This window comes from Poecilia reticulata, linkage group LG9 (assembly GCF_000633615.1).
Source record: "Poecilia reticulata strain Guanapo linkage group LG9, Guppy_female_1.0+MT, whole genome shotgun sequence".
Taxonomy (NCBI): domain Eukaryota; kingdom Metazoa; phylum Chordata; class Actinopteri; order Cyprinodontiformes; family Poeciliidae; genus Poecilia; species Poecilia reticulata.
In genome coordinates this window covers 2,852,966-2,871,021 of record NC_024339.1, presented here as the reverse complement: position 1 = coordinate 2,871,021, position 18,056 = coordinate 2,852,966, and the positions used below count along the sequence as shown (strand labels likewise).

Genomic DNA, 18,056 nt, shown 5'->3' with positions numbered 1-18,056 from the left:
GCTCAGACGTGCCGCCCGCCTTCCTGGCCCCTTTGTTGGGGCCCCGTTGAGCCGATACGACTGGGGGGAATGTAATCAGCAGCGACAGAAGTGACACGAACAGTAGATGACGWTCATTTGAATCCAGCCGATGAGTCAGACTAGATCCGACTTTACTGTTGCCGAGTAGAGGGCGTCGGGGAGAAGGCACCGCGCGCGTCCTCTGGTTTACAAACAGATCCGAAGCCTCGGTGTGCGCTGAGAGCGGGTAACCCACATACCCACTAGCGCAGGTGCCCTCTCCATGGGGCCAGGTGGCGGCTAATTTGCTTTCTTTGTCCCTCCTAATGAATCGTTAATTGGTTTGCGTCACCCGCCGAGCCGCGGATAGCAGGTGCTGAGTGCTGCTGGTGATGGAGACCACTGGCGAGTGTCCTCGCACACAACCGGTGCCTACGTTTACCGGGCCAAATGTCGCCTCGCAACATGCAACAGCTTGGCAGTTAAACAGGAGAAACGTTGCCACGGTTTAAGCTTTCTCTCAAGATGTCACTGATTTACTGTTAAGATCTCCTCCCTGCACAGTTTGTCTCGTAGAATCATCAGAGAACATCAGTATTTCTACTGTAGCTGGTAATATTTTGTGCGTTTTGGGGCTGCACGATATATTGAATAACAAAATCTTAGCAAAGTCAATGTGTACTATATCAATGTTGGATGCAGCGTTTGTAGGATCTTACATTTCAAGTGCCATGCAGTYTGATGTTTTTTGACATCAAGATGCAACAGTGCATCGCAATAAATTATTTAATTAATGAATCAATAAATCAATTAATTGCTTGATAAATTAAAACCAGCTCAATAATTTCCATTTGCATGATTTATCATTTCTCTTTTTCTACCAAAAACTGCATAAGTCTTTGGTGACAACTGTCCTTTTTTTTTTTAACAATTTTGTTTACACTCTTCATAATTCGTTTTATTTGTTGTTTCTGATTTTTTTATTTTGGATATTAAAAATGTCCTTCAGTTCCAGTGTTAAGTGATCATTAGAATTTAAAGTTTGTTGATCTCTGAGAATGTGTTCTTGCATTATTGTGCCATTACCATTATATTACTTTAAAATAGTCTCAAAACAACAACGTTATYGTTGATCGCAATAACTTCTGGGATGATTTATCGACCAGTAAAATGTGTTTTTGTGAACAGGCCTAATGGGAACATCGTGGTGATGAAACGGAACACACAACTAATTTATAGGAATAAAACTTAATATACTTTTAAAAGATAACTAAATGAAAGATGTGATGACGCAGCAGATACAACACATGAAGTTTTGATTCTGGAGCAGCATTTCAAATTTCGATTGGGCTTTAAATGAGGGAAAAGTTTTATTGTATTTTATGTCTCAGAAAGTAGCACTTCGTGTTATTAGTATCATATTTCTGTAAGAACATATTTTTGTAACTCAAATATGGTCACAAATCTGTCAGTTTTCCTTTACTTCATATTAGAATATTCTGACTGATTGGTGTAAAGCATGGTTAGATTTGCTCAGCAGGTGATACAAGCATGACAAATGTTCTTCTAACCAATAACCATACATAGCAGTTTTAGGTGTAGAGCCAAAGAAAATTATACTCATGTTAGCAATGTGTGCTTGGAAATAATTTTATTATATTGATTAAGTATTACGGTCATATTTTATTGTAGAAGAGTTTTCTATTASTCTAAACACTGTTTTAAAGGGGCAGCATTATGTAAAATCGACTTTTTTGAGCTTTACATCATGTTATAATGTTATTCCCTCATCAAAAACAAACCTGGAGTGTTGCTTTGAWTCTTCCATGCATGCTTGAGAAATCCTCTAATCTCCCATGGCAACCATTCAGCTGTGCAAAACACCTGGGTTGATCTAGCTCCGCCTTCAAGGTCCTGCTGCTTTTCAGAGCTGTAATTTYCAAGCTTCAGAGCTTCCGCCTCACAGAGCAGCCCTCTCCAGCGACTCCCCTACTCAACTCTTTCAGACTAGCCAGCAGCAATTAGCAAACACCTGGTGGAACTACGTATCGGCTGAGCTCATTATAGGAGCTACTTCTCAGTGTAACATTGGTAAGAATGTTGTTAAAGGGTTAATAGAGGAGCCATGTTGTGATGACTTCCTAAAGGCGGAGTTTCAGAAAGAGCAGGAGTTTTTAAAGAGACAGMGGTCCAATTTCAAGGTGTTAAATTACAAAGTAAATTGTCTTAAGTCATATTTGATATATATATCCCATTTTTTTAACAACTGAAGTTAAAAAATATAAGCTGTAATTTCAATACTTCAGAGCTACATCATGAATGTCATCAATGATGTTTTACCTTAAACTTCAAGTCAGATCATCTTGGCTTCACCTGACCATTCATGTACTAGTTTCCTGAGTTATGCAAGTCCATGTTTACCTTAATGGCATCTTCTTCCCTGCAGGTGGTCGCTCTGAACAAGCGCAGTAAGGAGGCAGAGTCTGCGTTCCTGGGAATCTACAAACAGCTTATCGAGGCCCCAGGTGAGTCTCCCACCAAGACCAGAGAAGTGCATCTTCACAAACAACACCGGCACACTCGCCAGCATTACGTGTAGAATTACCATTCTTCCTTTGAAGATCAATCTCTTAAAAGATCAATTCCCGTCAATCGTCACGTCTGCGGGCGGACCGGTTCGCTCGGCGTACTTCGTTCGTACAAATCACCACACACACAGAAAGTAATTTTTCCTCGCCGTGGATACGGTGGATATGGTGCGGCAGCACATGGATGCAAGATACAGAAAACCCTATACCCTGTGGCTCTTATCTATTTTTCAAAGTCTATGCTCTCAGAGTGGTTTCCAAAACTCTGCGTGAGGCCACTTCTAAGCCCAGCGCTGGTCCTCGAGTGTAGCCCGACTGAGGAGAAAACACGTTCTTAAGGAGCTCGGCTGTTGATTGTGGAGGACCAATTAAAATCCCAACTGAAGTCTGGGTTTGTGTTGAACCTGATGAGGCCAAAGGGGGGGAGGGAAAGGGAAAGAGGTGCAAAAGGCGGAAAATTGGGGTAAAGGAAAGGCACAAGCCTGTGTTTATTTAGTTTTCTTTTTTCCTCCAGTGCTAGGGAACATGTAGCGTATTGCTCTCTGTTGCAGGAGACGGCAGCAGTACGCAGCCCAATCTCTGTCTAGATCAGAGAAGCACTTGTGGCAGGAGTAGAGAATGCTGTTTACAGATTCAATGAATACGAGATAAAAGCCAGCGTCAGAGAAAAAGCGACGACGGCAACTGACTTTTAAAGGTCTCCATTTTTCCTTGAAGTCCCCTGCTTGATATTGCGCCACCAACCACCCACTCGCTAACCCTCGCGCTCAGGCGCACACACAAACACAAGTCGACTTTGACTGGAGTTATTTCCTTGATAAGAAATGCCTTTCTTTGAAGACGTATTCAGTTTGATTAATATAACCTGTGCCTTTTTTTACATGGTGACCTTAATTCCAGCTGCAGAGCATTTTAATGGTACACGGTTTTAAAACAGACCTTTGTCAGGTAGCAGAGGCTGCTGTCATCCCACGTAACACAAACACTTTGTTTTACAAAACGAAATATTTTTCTCCTTTTCTCTTGAAATGCAAACCATGTTCTTTTTATAACCATTCATTTGACTTRAAGAGTATAGGATATCACATACCCTGTTACATCAGGTAGTCCTGCCGATCTTCATTTGACCTTGCATTTGTAACGGTACGGGACCTGATTCTTTAGTCATGCCACAAATATATTAGTATATTATAAATATGCAGTGTCTTGTAAAAATCTCGACAGACTGAACTTCTCCATTTGCCACTGTGCCACTTAAGTGTTTGGCATTTTATGTGAAGGAGCAACACAAAGATCATTTGAACACAGACTTAATGAAAAGTATGTTTAAGACCTGCCTTGAGATTATTTCCAAAAGGTATTTTTAATCTGTTTAATCTGACCTGCTAGTCTCATCGGAACACATTCTAATTTGTTGAAAAGTATCTGAAAGATGAAGCAGCTATGCAGTTATGCATTTGTTGACTAGCACAGCGTTTCTTGTAGTTGGTCACCAAGTTTGCGCTCAAGATTTTGCTCCTTATTTTCCGTTCAGAAGTACCCTAAAGGGGCTGAGAGATCTCATCTTGAGTTTCCAGTAGGGGCGTAATGATACCTAAARCTCTCAAGATGAGACACAACATTGATTTCACGAGAATGATGGGACAAGATTTTAATCTTACTTTCAAGAAAATGTCAAAGATCAAATTTATGCTTCAAAAAAAGTCCTTTATTCTGCATTTTTTAGATTTTACCACAAATTCAACAAACTGATGTTTCATTTTTCTGATTTGTTTTTATCTCTTCAGACCTCAGTTCTCTGACTACGCATGGTCTGCTGTAAGACATTTCCAAGTTGCTATTGATAGAGTGGATTGTGATTGTAGCTTAACGTAGCCTTCGACATCCATCCAGCATGGATGGATGTCCATGCTGGAATGGACATCCATCTCTTTTTATCTAGTATTTTCAAATTTTTTGTCTTGTCTGTCACTGTGTTGCATTAACAGTTACAACTAGAAACCCCAAAATGCTGCTAAACAAATGATTTCAGTATAGTTAAGTGGTCATGAGATGGCATTTACCTCGTGATGTCTTAGTATCGTGAGATCTTGTTACATTCCTAGTTTCCAGTGATCTAAAGTAGAAAGGAACTGGACTTAAACACTGAGGGTTGTCCTCAGCTGAGAATCTACAGCTGCATCTGTTACCAGTTTCAGTCTTGGTAACTGTGGTTCTCGCTTCCTTCAGGTCGTCGACCACGATAATCAGKCTCACTCCATCAGGCTACATCTCACTTGGAGCTCCAGATACATTTCCTTGGTTGTAGTGGCCTTGAGAATTGACAGGAAGTTCGAAGTTGGGTTGCGGGAGACTGACAAGGCATGTGGCAAAGATCAATGTACTGAGACTCTAACCTGTGACGACCATGTCGAGGACGAAGGCCGTACATGGATCATGTGCTGCACCACTGCCATGCCTTGTTTCTTTCAGTGTTTGAAAGATCAGACCAACAGTTGTCACCTTGCAACCTATTCCAAATATTTGGTGTTGGAGAAGTTGGATCAATCAATCAATCAATCAATCAATCAATCAATCAATCAATCAATCAATCAATATCAATCAATCAATCAATCAATGTGCCAGATATGGGTACCTATAGAGGCAAAACTTTTAACTTTTTGCTCACTATTTGTTTGTGTTATCAGGGAAAATATACACACTCTTACAAATAGTCATTCTTTTAAAAAAAAAAATCAGTCTGAACCTGAAAAATAAGTAGAACTTTCTTTTCAACTGATGCAACACACATGATTTCAGCATGAAAGGTTTGKTGCTGCTTTCAGCRTGTTGGGGGTTCGCTCAGTATGTATCATCTGCAAGGAGGACTCACTGTATTCTGTCCCTGTTTGTCACTGTACAGCTTGCTGCTGGTGTCCAAGGTCACCCCCCCTGCACACCCCAGCCCTCCTGCCCCACCAGCCCCCCACCCCCTCCCTCTCCTTCCCACCTCTCGCCAGAATGGATGACTCCAGGTACACGGGAGGACACTCATTTGGCCGTGGCCCTGCTTCATTTCTCTCTAGCCCCCTCAAACACAACAAGCAAGCATTCCCGCCGTTCCCCCTTCCAACAAACGCCACAGCTCATGTATTTTTAATCTTTTGACAGATGCAATTATTCTTTACACGCCATGCTCGTTAATCTTAATGCAGTTATTACTATTCATGGCGTGGCGTTTTTCCCCTCCTATTATTTCATTTGAAAGTGCCTCTTCCCTACGTGTGCGCGTGTGTGTGTGTTTGTGCCCAGAAAGGCTTGGCGGGTCCAATCAGAGGAGGCCAACAGCAAAGTTAATGAATGCAGAAGGAGAGGTGTGGGGGAAATGCTCAATATGTGACCTGTTGTATCTGGATGCTGTTAACATCTGGTCTAGACGGACATCTGGACTTAAAATTTTATCACAAGACTTTGTGGAATTATTGTGATAATGATAAAAGTGACAAGAGTAATTTCTTATTTTTTGTCTTTGCCCCACAAACAGAAATACTGCTCTCGAGAAGCACACCCATTTGTACTGCTCTTCTTTAGGACACCAGTCACGAACAAAAAGCTGCTCGCAGTAACTGCATTTAGTCACATTTCCACATTTATTGATATGCAGTGATTCTTTAGTTGGACAAACAGTTGAGAAAATATTAAAACTATCAATTCCTTAATTGAAATTTATCATGACAGTGAATCGAAATTCTTATCATAAGAAATGTATCACAATAAATGATAAACTATACAATAAATGCCCACCTCTAATCTGGTCAAAGTTATCCACTTTGCCACGCTGTTTCTGTCGGAAACGGGTAACAAAGCCGTCACATATGTGAGCGTTCGTCATGACATGTTAATGCTTTGTTAGTACCTGCATATAACTAGAATGCAACAGTCAACTCTGAGCGAGAAACTTTTGATCTGAGTGATTGAAGTCTTTTTTATTATTATTTTTATTTTTTTGTTAAATCTCATTTCTCTGGGCCCCTAAGCCAACATGTCAATCCACCGGAGKGTTTCATTAGTGTGCTATATTTTGATTTGCCTGTGACACTTCCCCATGCTGCGCGCTGTAACTCCCACCCAGTCTGACGCTTGAAAAGAGGGCCTGTTAACAGCGCTTCCCTAACAATGTTTATATCACCTCCGCACGGTTTTGATCAGCGCGCATAAACATATCCTGATCACTGAACGCTGGAAAACAGTGGCAGCATCTGCCCGCGTCCCGGAGATGCACCAAACCTCTCCACCTCCTTCTCCTCCTTCTCGTTCGGCTCGTCTCTCCTGGAGCGTGTGTGTGTGTGTGTGTGTGTGTGYGTGTGTGTGYGTGTGTGTGTGTGTGCGTGTGYGTGTGTGTGTGTGTGTGTRCGTGTGCACGTGTGTGCGCCGTTTGAACGTCTGCGTTTGTTGCCACCTCTGTGAGAGCGGCGAGGCCCTGTCGCCAGGGGCGTAGCCCTGAGACTGACACTCCAGGTGTTTGCTCTTCCTCGCCTCCTCACAGTATACACACTCATCCCCCAGGATCCGCCCTGCTCCCCCTCTCCTTTTAGAACACGTCTCCTTTTATCTGAGCGGAAAGCTCACGGAGACTTTGTGAAGATTCTGATCTAAATACACCCTTCTTAAGTGTGTGTGCGTGTGTGCGTGCAGGCATGTGTGTTTTCAGGGCCTACGGCATGTCTGAGGTGGATGTGCAAGTCTGTATGCGTGTGCGCGTGTTTGTTGGTGGAAATGCTAGGGCAAGAGTGCTTGCTAGTGGTGACCATTGGAACTGCAGATAGAAGTTAATGTTTTTTGTTAAAAGACATTATACATTTAACTTAATAAATTAAATTAAGATATTATTGAAATTTTTTTTCAGTCAGTTAAAAATTCCATCTCTTGTTATTTAGATTCACTACAAATAAACTGAAATGTTTCAAGGATTAATTGAGTTTATCAAAAGTTGGAATATTACATAAGGCCAATTAAAAAAATTACTTTTAATTCTGAAATGCTGTGGCCATTTTGTGCATTTATAAAAGTTGTCACTGAAACTCGCCATACAAAGTCACTGCTAACGAAGCTGGTTGTTTAATGGGCTGTTGATGGATAGTTGAGTGGAAGGAAAAAGTGTAATTGGAAAACTAAAAAATAATAGGCTTGAAAGGATTTCTAAACAATCCAGTTTAAGAAACTGATGCCTAGTCTTTAAGATTACAATAAATGAAGCATTTTATTTTGGAGAGTCAGATTCAGATCTGTATGCAATGGGCCTTTAATTTTACAGAAAGTCACAATAAAAACAACACACCAACAATTAGTATTTAACCAGCGGGTTAGACACCAAATTACACTCCTTCAACCAATGGAGGTTAAATGCAAAACTTGTTGATCAGAAAACATAAATGTGCTGGTAAGACTAAAAAAGTGAGCAATAAATAGTATGCAGTACTTAAAATGAAATCCCCCACTTTAACAGACAACAACACAATATTTAGATTGGTTAAAGTGATTAAAAATGCAGACGTTTCAGAGTCTGATGGGAGGTGGAAACCTGTACCCAATAAGAACCTGCTTAGAAGGTAAAGTAAGTAAAACCTTGTATGCAGCATGTATGTTTCAATAAGTAGATTGCAAAGGAAAACTATTAAACAGAACATCCACGTAATTAAGCAGCGCAATTTTTAAAAGGTGTGGTTTTAGCTTCTTTAAAAAACAGTSTACAGTTTTCAGACACTGTCTCCTTTCATTTTCAACCTTAAGCATGTTTCATCCATTAGGTCTGGTCACCAGACCTCTGGGATCTGCTGTGGATAGATTAGTTTAAAACTGCTGACATGCTTTGTTAAAGCAGGGAAATAATCAACGACATTTCCATGACTAAGAAATCAAAGCATAAATAACTATGCTTACCTCTATGTCACTTAATTAAGCAATATTTCTGAAATGAATGAAAAGCAAGGAATACTGAAGGCAGTAGACATTGAAAGTAAAACTAGAGTTAAAATCCAGCCCAAGGTTTATGGTGGAATAGTTGGCATAAGAGTCTAGTGGAATGAGAGTTTCCATTATAGATGCTATTTCCATTATACATGTTTTTCTGGATCACAAACAAGGATTTCTGTTTAATCTTTATCAATTTAGAGGAAAATCTCATCATAGTAGTGGTGAATATTATCAAACATAGTGGTCATCCTGCCATATCTGAAAATGAGATCTAAGTCCTGAAAATGTACCAAAAAGAAAGAAAAATAAACAGACAGCGTTGTCTCAGTTATACGACAAAGCATTAGGGCCAGACTAAGATTTTTTTAATTAAAAGAATGAAGTCAGGATATTATGAGAATAAGAAGTTGTTTTAATGAGAGAAAATCTTTGAGTTATTCTGATCTGAGGTGACAAACTCAGCAAGTGTGTGTGGTTCTTTCTTTAAAATAGATTCAGCTGTTTAAACAATCGATTCAAAGTCCTGCTACTGATAATAATTTGATGCTGATGTGTTAGAACGTGAAGTATTTCCTTGTTTGTAAAACCTATGCCAATGTAGAACTTCAAAAAATCCCCAGAAGTTCTCATTTAAATTTTTTATTTTTTGTGAAGGAGTCATCATAGAATTACCACTTTATTCTTCTAACATTGTGACTTTCTTACAACTCATCACATTCTTATGGACTTATTCTTATATGATTACAGTTTTATTCCGGTTGTATTATGACTTTATTCTTATAATTAAAGAAAAAAAAAACCCTCATAAAACTCTAATCTCCATCATACCATTTAGACTTTATTTTCTAAGCTTCTAAAAATGATATACTTTAAGTTGAAACTGCTGCTTCTCTCCTTGAGTTGAATATTTCAGTGAGTTTAGCCACCAGTACCTTAGTTTTTTAGACACTGGCAAAGAAATCACAATAAATGCACATTGATTCAAAAATCTAAATTCCCCCCATACTGTATTAGGTCAAGGTGTTAAACTATACCTGGGTAACTTAAACTGTCTGGTGTTAATGGTAAGCAGTAGCATAGATCGCTTTAATCAAGTGGACTAAACCCACTTCAGTCAAGCATAGTCCACTTCAGTCGACAAACTTTCTAGAAAAAGAGTTATAAGCAAACTTTTGTTTGGCTAGAAAGTCTGGTTTGTTGGCAGAGGTGTGACTGGACAATCGACCGAAAAGGTGAACTCTGGTGCGCCTGTGGTTCGAATGCATGTGTGAACGCCAAGCGGACCGGAAACCTCTCCAAAAGCAGGAAACGGACTGTAGTGCGGAGCATGTTGGACGGAGAAATGGCTTTTTTTTTTGCTAAAGACAAAGGAGAAATCCTACAATTTTCTGTTTACATTTCATGAAGATGGAAGTTGCGCTCACGAGGATTTTGTGTTGTTTCCTTCAGTGGTTCTCGCTGCAACGCCACCACARGCTGGCAGGGGAGCAGGTCTTTCAAAGGGTTTGGTTTGTTTGACACAGTGAAATGGAACAAGTGTGAAAACTTTRGTCCCCAATCAAACTGAGTCTACCAGACTATYCGGTGTGAAAACATTGATAGTATTTTTAAAAGACATCATAGATCCGTCATAAGCCGTATGTGAGAGATCTGTATATCATGACTCAATCCTGACWTGACCAGTCTGTGTTTACTGCTTTGAAGCAGAAGACAAATTTGGCATTATAGTCTTGCCTTGAAATTCACAAAACATAAATGGAAACACTGCCAGAAAGGTGTAGAAGTTTGAGGAAACGTGTGTGATTTTGGAAGAAGTGTCAGAAACTTGTGATAAAGCATCGTTACTGGTTCACAACAGATGCTGCCCTGTGTTCTACTCTAAAKAGTAGGCACTGAACTCAGCGATTGGCTGTCTTTCAGATGCATAAAGAAGAGTCGTCCTTCCTCGGCCCACCCCACAGACRAGCGCCGGCACCAGAAAGCGAGGCCTGCGAGGCACGGCCAGCCGGTTTTATTGTAATTGTGCGGCTAAGTACCTAGGTACGGGAGGCGAGTGGAGGAGAAGTGCTTTGTGCGAGTCTGTTGGAAAATAAGGCCATATAAAAGCTGACGGAAAATGAAAGCTCTCTGGGCGGGACGAGATTATGCATAAGTGATTAATAAGAGCAGTAATAAACAAAGGCCCAGGAGATGTTTGAGGTGCTTAATAATGCATTATGTTCATAAAAGAGCCAGGCCTCTCCAACTCGTCCCTGTGGAGTTGGAGACCCTAGAGGGAGCAGGAGAGAGTGTGTGCTCTCAAAAGGCAGCATCTCTGTGTGTGTAGGAATGTGTGTGCTGACGAGAGCTGATGGGATGCAGAAATTAAAAAAGAGMAGTATTTATTGCTGTTAATTCATTGGAATTTGGAAAAATCAGAATAGAAAGTTTCTTTTTTTTTTTTTTTACTTCCTGTATTCCAGTTCAGTTTGGTTCGGATGTCACAGGCATCTCCACGGTGGCGTCTTGTGTTAATTTTAAACGCCACGTACCCTCCTCTCTTTGTTTCCTTGACACCCTCCTCTTTGTTCCGAGCTTTAAAATGCCTCGACATTGATGTCGCTCCGTCTTCGTCCTTCAGTCTGTCAAAGAAACACGCAAAGCAGCGATATAATAATAAAAAAAAAAAAGAAGCGCAGGTTAAAAAGTTTTCTCTYTCGGCTTTGTTTCGCGCCACCCGCTTCCCACAGTCGTGCCTCCCCTGCCCCCCCACCCTCTTTTTCTTCTCATTCCACACATCTTTATATTTGAGTATTTCCTCCTTCCTTCTGCCACATCAAGGGAAGAAGAAGTGTTCGCTCTGCCGTCTTGAGTATCAAATGCCTGATGGTTTAAAATACGCCACAAACAGACGATGTTTCTGAATTTGTTGCAAGCAGTTTGTGTTTCTTTTCATCAAAATTGTTCCTTGACAGGCTGAAGATAAGAGGCGGGATTTTTTTTTCTCATGGTATATCTCTCTACATTGTGTGTGAAGGTGAAAGTGCTCCRTCAACCCAGTTTTGGTCCTTGACAACAACATTACAACAGTGTTGCTGTTTGTTGCAGCAGCGGCGGCGGAGTGYGTTTGTGGACCTTGAAGTCCACTCACAGAGAGAGAGGAAGAAGAAAAAAAAGTCTGTTTTGAATGAAAAGAAAAAAACCTTGGAGCACAGCCTTGTAAATTAATTTGTTCGTGTTGTATGATGGGAACACAGCTGGCCTCATTAACATGCGCACAACAAATAATTATAGCTTTTTTTCTCCCCCCCTTCCTCTCTCTCCCTCTCTTCAGCCAGCCAATGCTTGGCTAATGGGCTTGCTGGGTTAATTATGTCAGAGCGTAATTACACAGAGCCCAGGGAGACATAATGGTGCACCCTACTGCGCCCACACCGCCTAATGATTGTGTATCGCTGACAGGGCCAAGACGGACCGCCCTGACACACCTGCTTGTCTTGGCTCGCAGTACGCCCGTCCACTCCCCCRCCCACCTAAACCTGCGCCCCCTCCTCTCCGTTTCCCCTCGGCGGAGCCACCCACAGCATGCTCAGCCGTCCAGCTTCTGATCCTGCTTTCAGATGTGCAATACGATGGTGACCACAAGCAGGCAGCTGCAGGGTGGTAACCTCATTACTGCTCAGCCAAAGTGATGAAACTCTGTATCAATCCGGCCAAAACCATACACACACACACACRCRCACWCACACACRCTCACCCCAACACGCACACACACAAAACAAAAAAAATTCCTGCAAACTTTTTTTTGCAGCTTRTKTGATATTTAGGGTTCTATTACGTTATTCTTGTTTGTGCAGAGTTTGCCATGCCCTGTTTTTGCTTTAATTACTCCGGAGCCGAAACACRTTCTCATTTGTAGAGTATCTTCAAACCTTCTAGATCTAGACAGCCGTCGCCTTTGTTTTTGTTTTGTGCTAAACACAGCAGTGGACAGTAAAATAAAAAATTTAATCAGGATAAAAATYGGTTTTCCTACTGAGCTTATGAAATAACTTCCAAAAGACAACTTAAATTGCCCGCATTTTGTCACGTTACAACTACAGACCTCAGTGGAGTTTATTGGTGTTTAAAAGAGGGGATATTATGTGAAATCAACTTTTTTGCACCTTTTACCATGTTATACTGTTATTCTCTCATTWGAATCACACCTGGAGTATTGCTTTGATTCTTCTATGCATGTTTGAGGAATCYTCRAATCTCCCATRGCAACCACTRGGGACACTAAACACTTGCTCTCACAAAGCAACGCCTAATTGCACAAAGCTCCTACCTGGAGCTGCAGTCTTCAAGCSAAGCTTCCCCTGTGACTCCCTCATTCAGCTCCTTCAGACTAGCGAGCAGCAAGTAGCAAACACCTGGTGGATCTGCAAGTCTGCYGACCTCATCACACAAACTATCTCTCAGTCCAACACTCCTAAAACCAGATGTAAACGGCATCGTGGACAAGCGTTGTTATGATGATGTGCAGAATGCGGAGTATSTGTAAGAGCAGGAGCTTCTTAAAGAGGCGGAGGCCCAATTTCAAGGCATCACATTTCTAAGTTGAATTTCTTTTAAGTCAAGTTTGATACATGCATAGAATTTTATAACAATTGAAAGTAACGTACCCTGCAAAAATTCCAAATTTTACCAAGTATTTTTTTGTCAAGTTTCTAGTGCAAATATCTCAGCACACTTGAAAAAAGAGAAAACTAACTTACAAGTGACTCTTCTTACAAGTAACTTTTCAGCAAGCTTGTTTTTAAGTGATGGACGGGCTTGTAAACGTGTGACTGTGTTTTCTACAACTTTGTATTTTCGGGTTTTTATGAAGTAAAGCACTTTGGACTGCCTTGTTGCTGGAATATGCTACACAAATAAACTATTTATTGATTGATAAAAGTGAAATAAAAACTTCTTTTTATTATTTTTTATTTTGTGGAAATAATCTGGAGAGTGTGGGGTGTACTTGTTCTCAGACCCTCCATGAATCAATACGTTGTTTAACCATTTTGGCTCCACATTTTTAGCAGCATGTCTCTATTTCTTTTTGCAGTTGGACATTTCTATCTGCTATTCCTGGCAAAATGACTCATTTAGTAAATTTTCACCTAATTTAACCCTGCTTTAAATTTTCCACAACTTTTTCCTTGACTTGGCTGCTTTGGTCTTCATGATTCTGTGCTGAACTCAGGAAGGTTGACTTGACTGTAACTGAGACTGAAGATTTTATTTTTCTTTTAACGAGTAGAAAATATGTCCTTAGTCTGAAAATATTTGTTTGCTTCTCTTTTTTTCTCTTTAACGCTCTTCTATTAATGATGATAGAAGAAGGAGACAAGGAGAGGGGAAAGTTCCTGTGTAGACGCGTCTCACTCCAGATAATAAAGAAGTGTTATACGACTCCATCTGGCTTTACAACATGTAGTTAAAGCAGGGGAGAAAATGATGAACCATAATGTTCTGCTGCCCAGAGTAGAACATTACTAGCTCAGGAAGAGAAACAAAAGGGAAGAAAGTGGAGATGATTTTAAGTTTTTGCTTTTGATTCTTCTTCCTTGCATTAATTTATAATCTAGATATAACAAATGGAAGTAAAAAAAACTTGCTGAGATGGGGAGAAAACTGTCACAGAGGCTATTCACTTTTCTGATGTTCAGTATTGACTTTTCATTTAGTTTCTATTTAATTAAAATAAGAAAACAATTGAAACAAAACTTTTAAAAATCTACTTGTTAATACATTCTGACCCTTTGAGATTATGATCTGATTGGAACATGCCGCTAGGTCCACCCAGGTGTTTTGCACAGCTAAATGGTTGCCATGGAAATTAAACTATTTCTCAAACATGCATGAAAGAATCAAGGCAACACTCCAGGTATGTTTGTGATGAGAGACTGACATAACAGGATGTAAAGCTTAAAAAAGTATTTTTTTTGTATTACTGCCAGTGGAACGTTTTCCTCAAAATTAAGGAATTATTGACTTAAAAGGAACTCCTACATCTTGCTGAAAAGTTACTTCTCAGTTAGTTTTCTCTCACTACAAGTGTATTAGAATATTTCTACTAAAATCTAGACCAAAAATACTTGGTATAAGATTCAATGTGTTTTGGGGTGTGGCAATTGGAAAATTAATAAAAACAAAAAAGCAGATGTACTTAAATTTAATGTTTGATTGTTGAAAAGTTTTCAGTGTGAGAATGACTCTTAAACACAAATCAAATGCAATCATCACTCCTGTATGTTGGCAATAATTAGCAGTGGACAGGAAGACGAGCTGGTTAAAGTCAGCTTTCCTTCTCTGATTATTCTTGGTGGATTTACCGCCGGCGCTTTCCCAACAGAAGCTTCTTATCGCCTCCATCAATTAGCAGATGCAGTTCTCCGGCGTCGGAGGCAGCCTTCCTGGGCGCTCTCTCACCAGCTGTAGATCCCGGGCCCTCAGAGAGCCTCCCCGCTGCTCCGCTTTGATGGGGTTTCATTTTTGTATACRSACTTAARTTATATCCCTTCACTTTAAATTTGACTTTACTTCCCTCCACCCTCCTTCGCCGCTGATTGATAATCCCGGCTTGTCCGATGCGTGAGAGATCCCTTACCGTAATCTCTGTCCTTTGATCATTAAAAGTTGAAAGGATATAAGGGGGAAAAAAGCGGCTGATAAAGTGATTTCTGTGACAGAGGGGTCGATGATATAGCCACGCTTTAAGTCATCCTGTTTGTCTTGGAAGGTTCTATGCTCTTAATAGTGACGTCCCCTGTGACTGATGCAATAGCTTCGCGGCTGTTGTAACAATGAATGCAGACAATGTTTGACTGTAAACGGTCCTGGGAAGAAAGAAAAAAAACAAAAGAAAAAAAAAATCGTCAATTAAATGGTCCAAAATGTATCGGCTGATGAAAATGCAGATGTGGCGCGGTGCAACGCGCGGCCAGGATTTCAACAYAATTGCACCGCCACTGAGGATCTGATTTTTTTTTTTTTTTAGGTCAGCCAGACGCGGAGTTTTTTGCATTCTCTCTGTGGCATCTGGCGAAGTTTAAACGTTTGTGGCTCCCAACTTCTTATGAAAAAAGTCACTTCAGTCGGTGCCCGCACCGAAGGAACGGCATCCAATTGGGTTCCGCACAGAAGTCTTTAAGATGAGCCGGATGAAAGCAGTGGCAGAAAAAAGTTTGTGCAGCAAAGCAGCGATTTTTTTTTTTTCTTTTTTTTTTCCCCTCCTCTTTTAGAGTTTTGAAGGGCTGCGGTGTGTGTAGCTGTGTGTGTGTTTTGGTGCACGTCTGCCTCTAACCCCCCACCCCTCCACCACACACACACACACACACACCCCTCCCTTCTTGTCAAGGAGCTCCCCTGAGCTTCCCTCTCTGTGCTTTGGCACTAGAAGTCACCTCCTTTGGTGTTCGGCAGGCAGGTACACAACAGGAGCAGCTCTCTCTCTCTCTGAGCTGTTGAACTTTTCGGGAGGGGAAGAAAGGGGAAGGGGAAGATTAAAAACAGCCCTGTGATGTGGAGTGCCGAGCTGCCTCCTGAGAATTCCTGGCATAATAATTTAAATGATCAAATGATACAGAGGAGACTTGTTAGCTGAGAAACAGCCTCCTAGTTGGCCCCATGGGCCCCGTGCTGCTGCGCATGCATTGCAAAACAGCTCCTCTGTTGTGCTAAAGAATCCCTCTCTCTCTCWTTTTTTTAACCCCCTTTTCAGGAGCATACTTTTTTTCTTCTTTCCACACTTTACCTAGGTGTATATTTGGCACTTTAGCCCCCCTCCCCGTCACATATTTATTGTAATGTTTTCGTCAACTTTGCCATTCACCGGTGAGCCGGAAAGCTCATTAGATTTGATCTTTTTTTTCTGCCCTTTTTTTTTTTGCGCTCACGTGGGTCTGAGCGGCGCTCGTGTCATTAGGGTCCAGCCTGTGAGATTTTCAAAGGCAAACTGAGTGAGGAAAACTCCAAGAGTCACTCTTTTGGAAACAAGTCTCTGTGGAATAGTCGGAACTGTGAGGCAGAAAAACTATGTAATGTGCTTTACAGGCAGCGCATGCCGTAAAACAGCTATTTAGCTTCTTTTTTTTTTTTTTTTTGAAAAGCGACATTGTATGTCTATTATGTGAGCCTCAGTAGTTCTTTTTGCAGTGATTTGTTTTCTTTTTTTTGTTTTGTTTTTGCCACAGATCCGGCTCCTTTGCTGGAGGCCTCCCAGTCCCTGGAGGAAAGGCTGCAGCAGCTTCAGAGTTCGGCCCCAGACAGCGAGGCCCTGGTGCGCGAGATCAGGCACTGGAGGAAACACCTGGAGTGCCTTGAAAAGACAGGTCAGTCCACAATCATCCCCCATGAAGCCACAATACCTACCCAACACGTCTGCAGAGAGAAGCTGCAGCTCTGAGGTTCTGCCGGAAAATCTGGAAACGTTTGAAAAAAGGGAAGGGCTTTTGAAGATTTTCTGCTTTTATTTTTTTCTTTTTTCATTTTTCTTTTTTCAAAAAGTAGCTCTCTGTACGTCTGCAGAGCCCACAGAGGACGGCTCAGCGGCTCCGGCTTTGCCAGAGGAGGCCTCGGAATCCAGCTCTCCGGCTTCACTGATGACCCCGAACAGCACGCCGGCCCCCGAGGCCCCGCGGTCCCCACAGCAGAACCACCAGGAGCAAACGGATGACCGACGGTGAGAGTCGCAAGCAAAATCCATTCTTTTCAAAAGTATTTATACCCACTAATTTAATATACACTTTTTGAGATTTGCATGTTATTCCCTCATCAAAAACATACCAGGAGTGTTGGTTTGATTCTTTCATGCATGTTTGAGAAATACTTGAATCTCCCGTGGCAACAATTCAGCTGTGAAAAACATGTGGGTGGACCTCGCTTAGTAACTCCCCCACTCAGCTCCTTCAGACTAGCCAGCAGCAATTAGCAAACATCTGCTGGAACTGCACATCTACTGAACTTATTAAGAGCTACTTCTCAGTGAARCGCTGGTAAAATGTTAAGGTTAACAGAGTAGCCATGTGTGATGACTTCCTGTAGGCGGAGTTTCAGAAAGAACAGGAGCTTCTTAAAGAGACAGAGGCCCAATTTGAAGGCGTTAATTAGGAAGTCAAATTTAATCTGAATCATATTTGATATATATTGCATTTTTACTACTGAAGGCATTGATTTTACCATAAAATTGTACTATGTCCCTGTAAGACACATAGTACTTGTCAGACAAAAATCTGAAAAGTTTGCTGTGCATGTGTATGCAGTATCTCTTAGKCAATACTTTGAAGGAGTTTTTTTTGTTTTTGCTGAAATTAAGGATGGAAATATTTTCTTGTATATCTAACTTTATCCATCTGGAGGACTGTTACCCAGTTTTCTTTGCAAAATTACTYTTTTCATAGTTTCTCAAATAGATTTAGACGTAGACATAAATATACTTAAAATTTTTCTGTCTATATATCTCCAGGTACTTTACAAAAAAGTAATTTCAAATCAATAACACAAATT

General features: G+C 41.0%; 1 protein-coding gene across 5 annotated transcripts in view; it reads left to right on the top strand.

The window, feature by feature from the left end:
• cux2b (cut-like homeobox 2b) overlaps positions 1 to 18,056 on the top strand; it is a 152,530-nt gene that overhangs the window by 113,091 nt on the left and 21,383 nt on the right. For 4 of the 5 annotated variants that reach the window (XM_008417261.1, XM_008417255.2, XM_008417260.2 and 1 more), the window contains 3 exons: positions 2,447 to 2,525; positions 16,745 to 16,882; positions 17,058 to 17,232. In XM_008417261.1, the coding sequence (XP_008415483.1) occupies positions 2,447 to 2,525; positions 16,745 to 16,882; positions 17,058 to 17,232 (392 nt within the window). The remainder of the gene's footprint in view (positions 1 to 2,446; positions 2,526 to 16,744; positions 16,883 to 17,057; positions 17,233 to 18,056) is intronic. The other variant, XM_008417256.2, reaches the window with a different exon arrangement.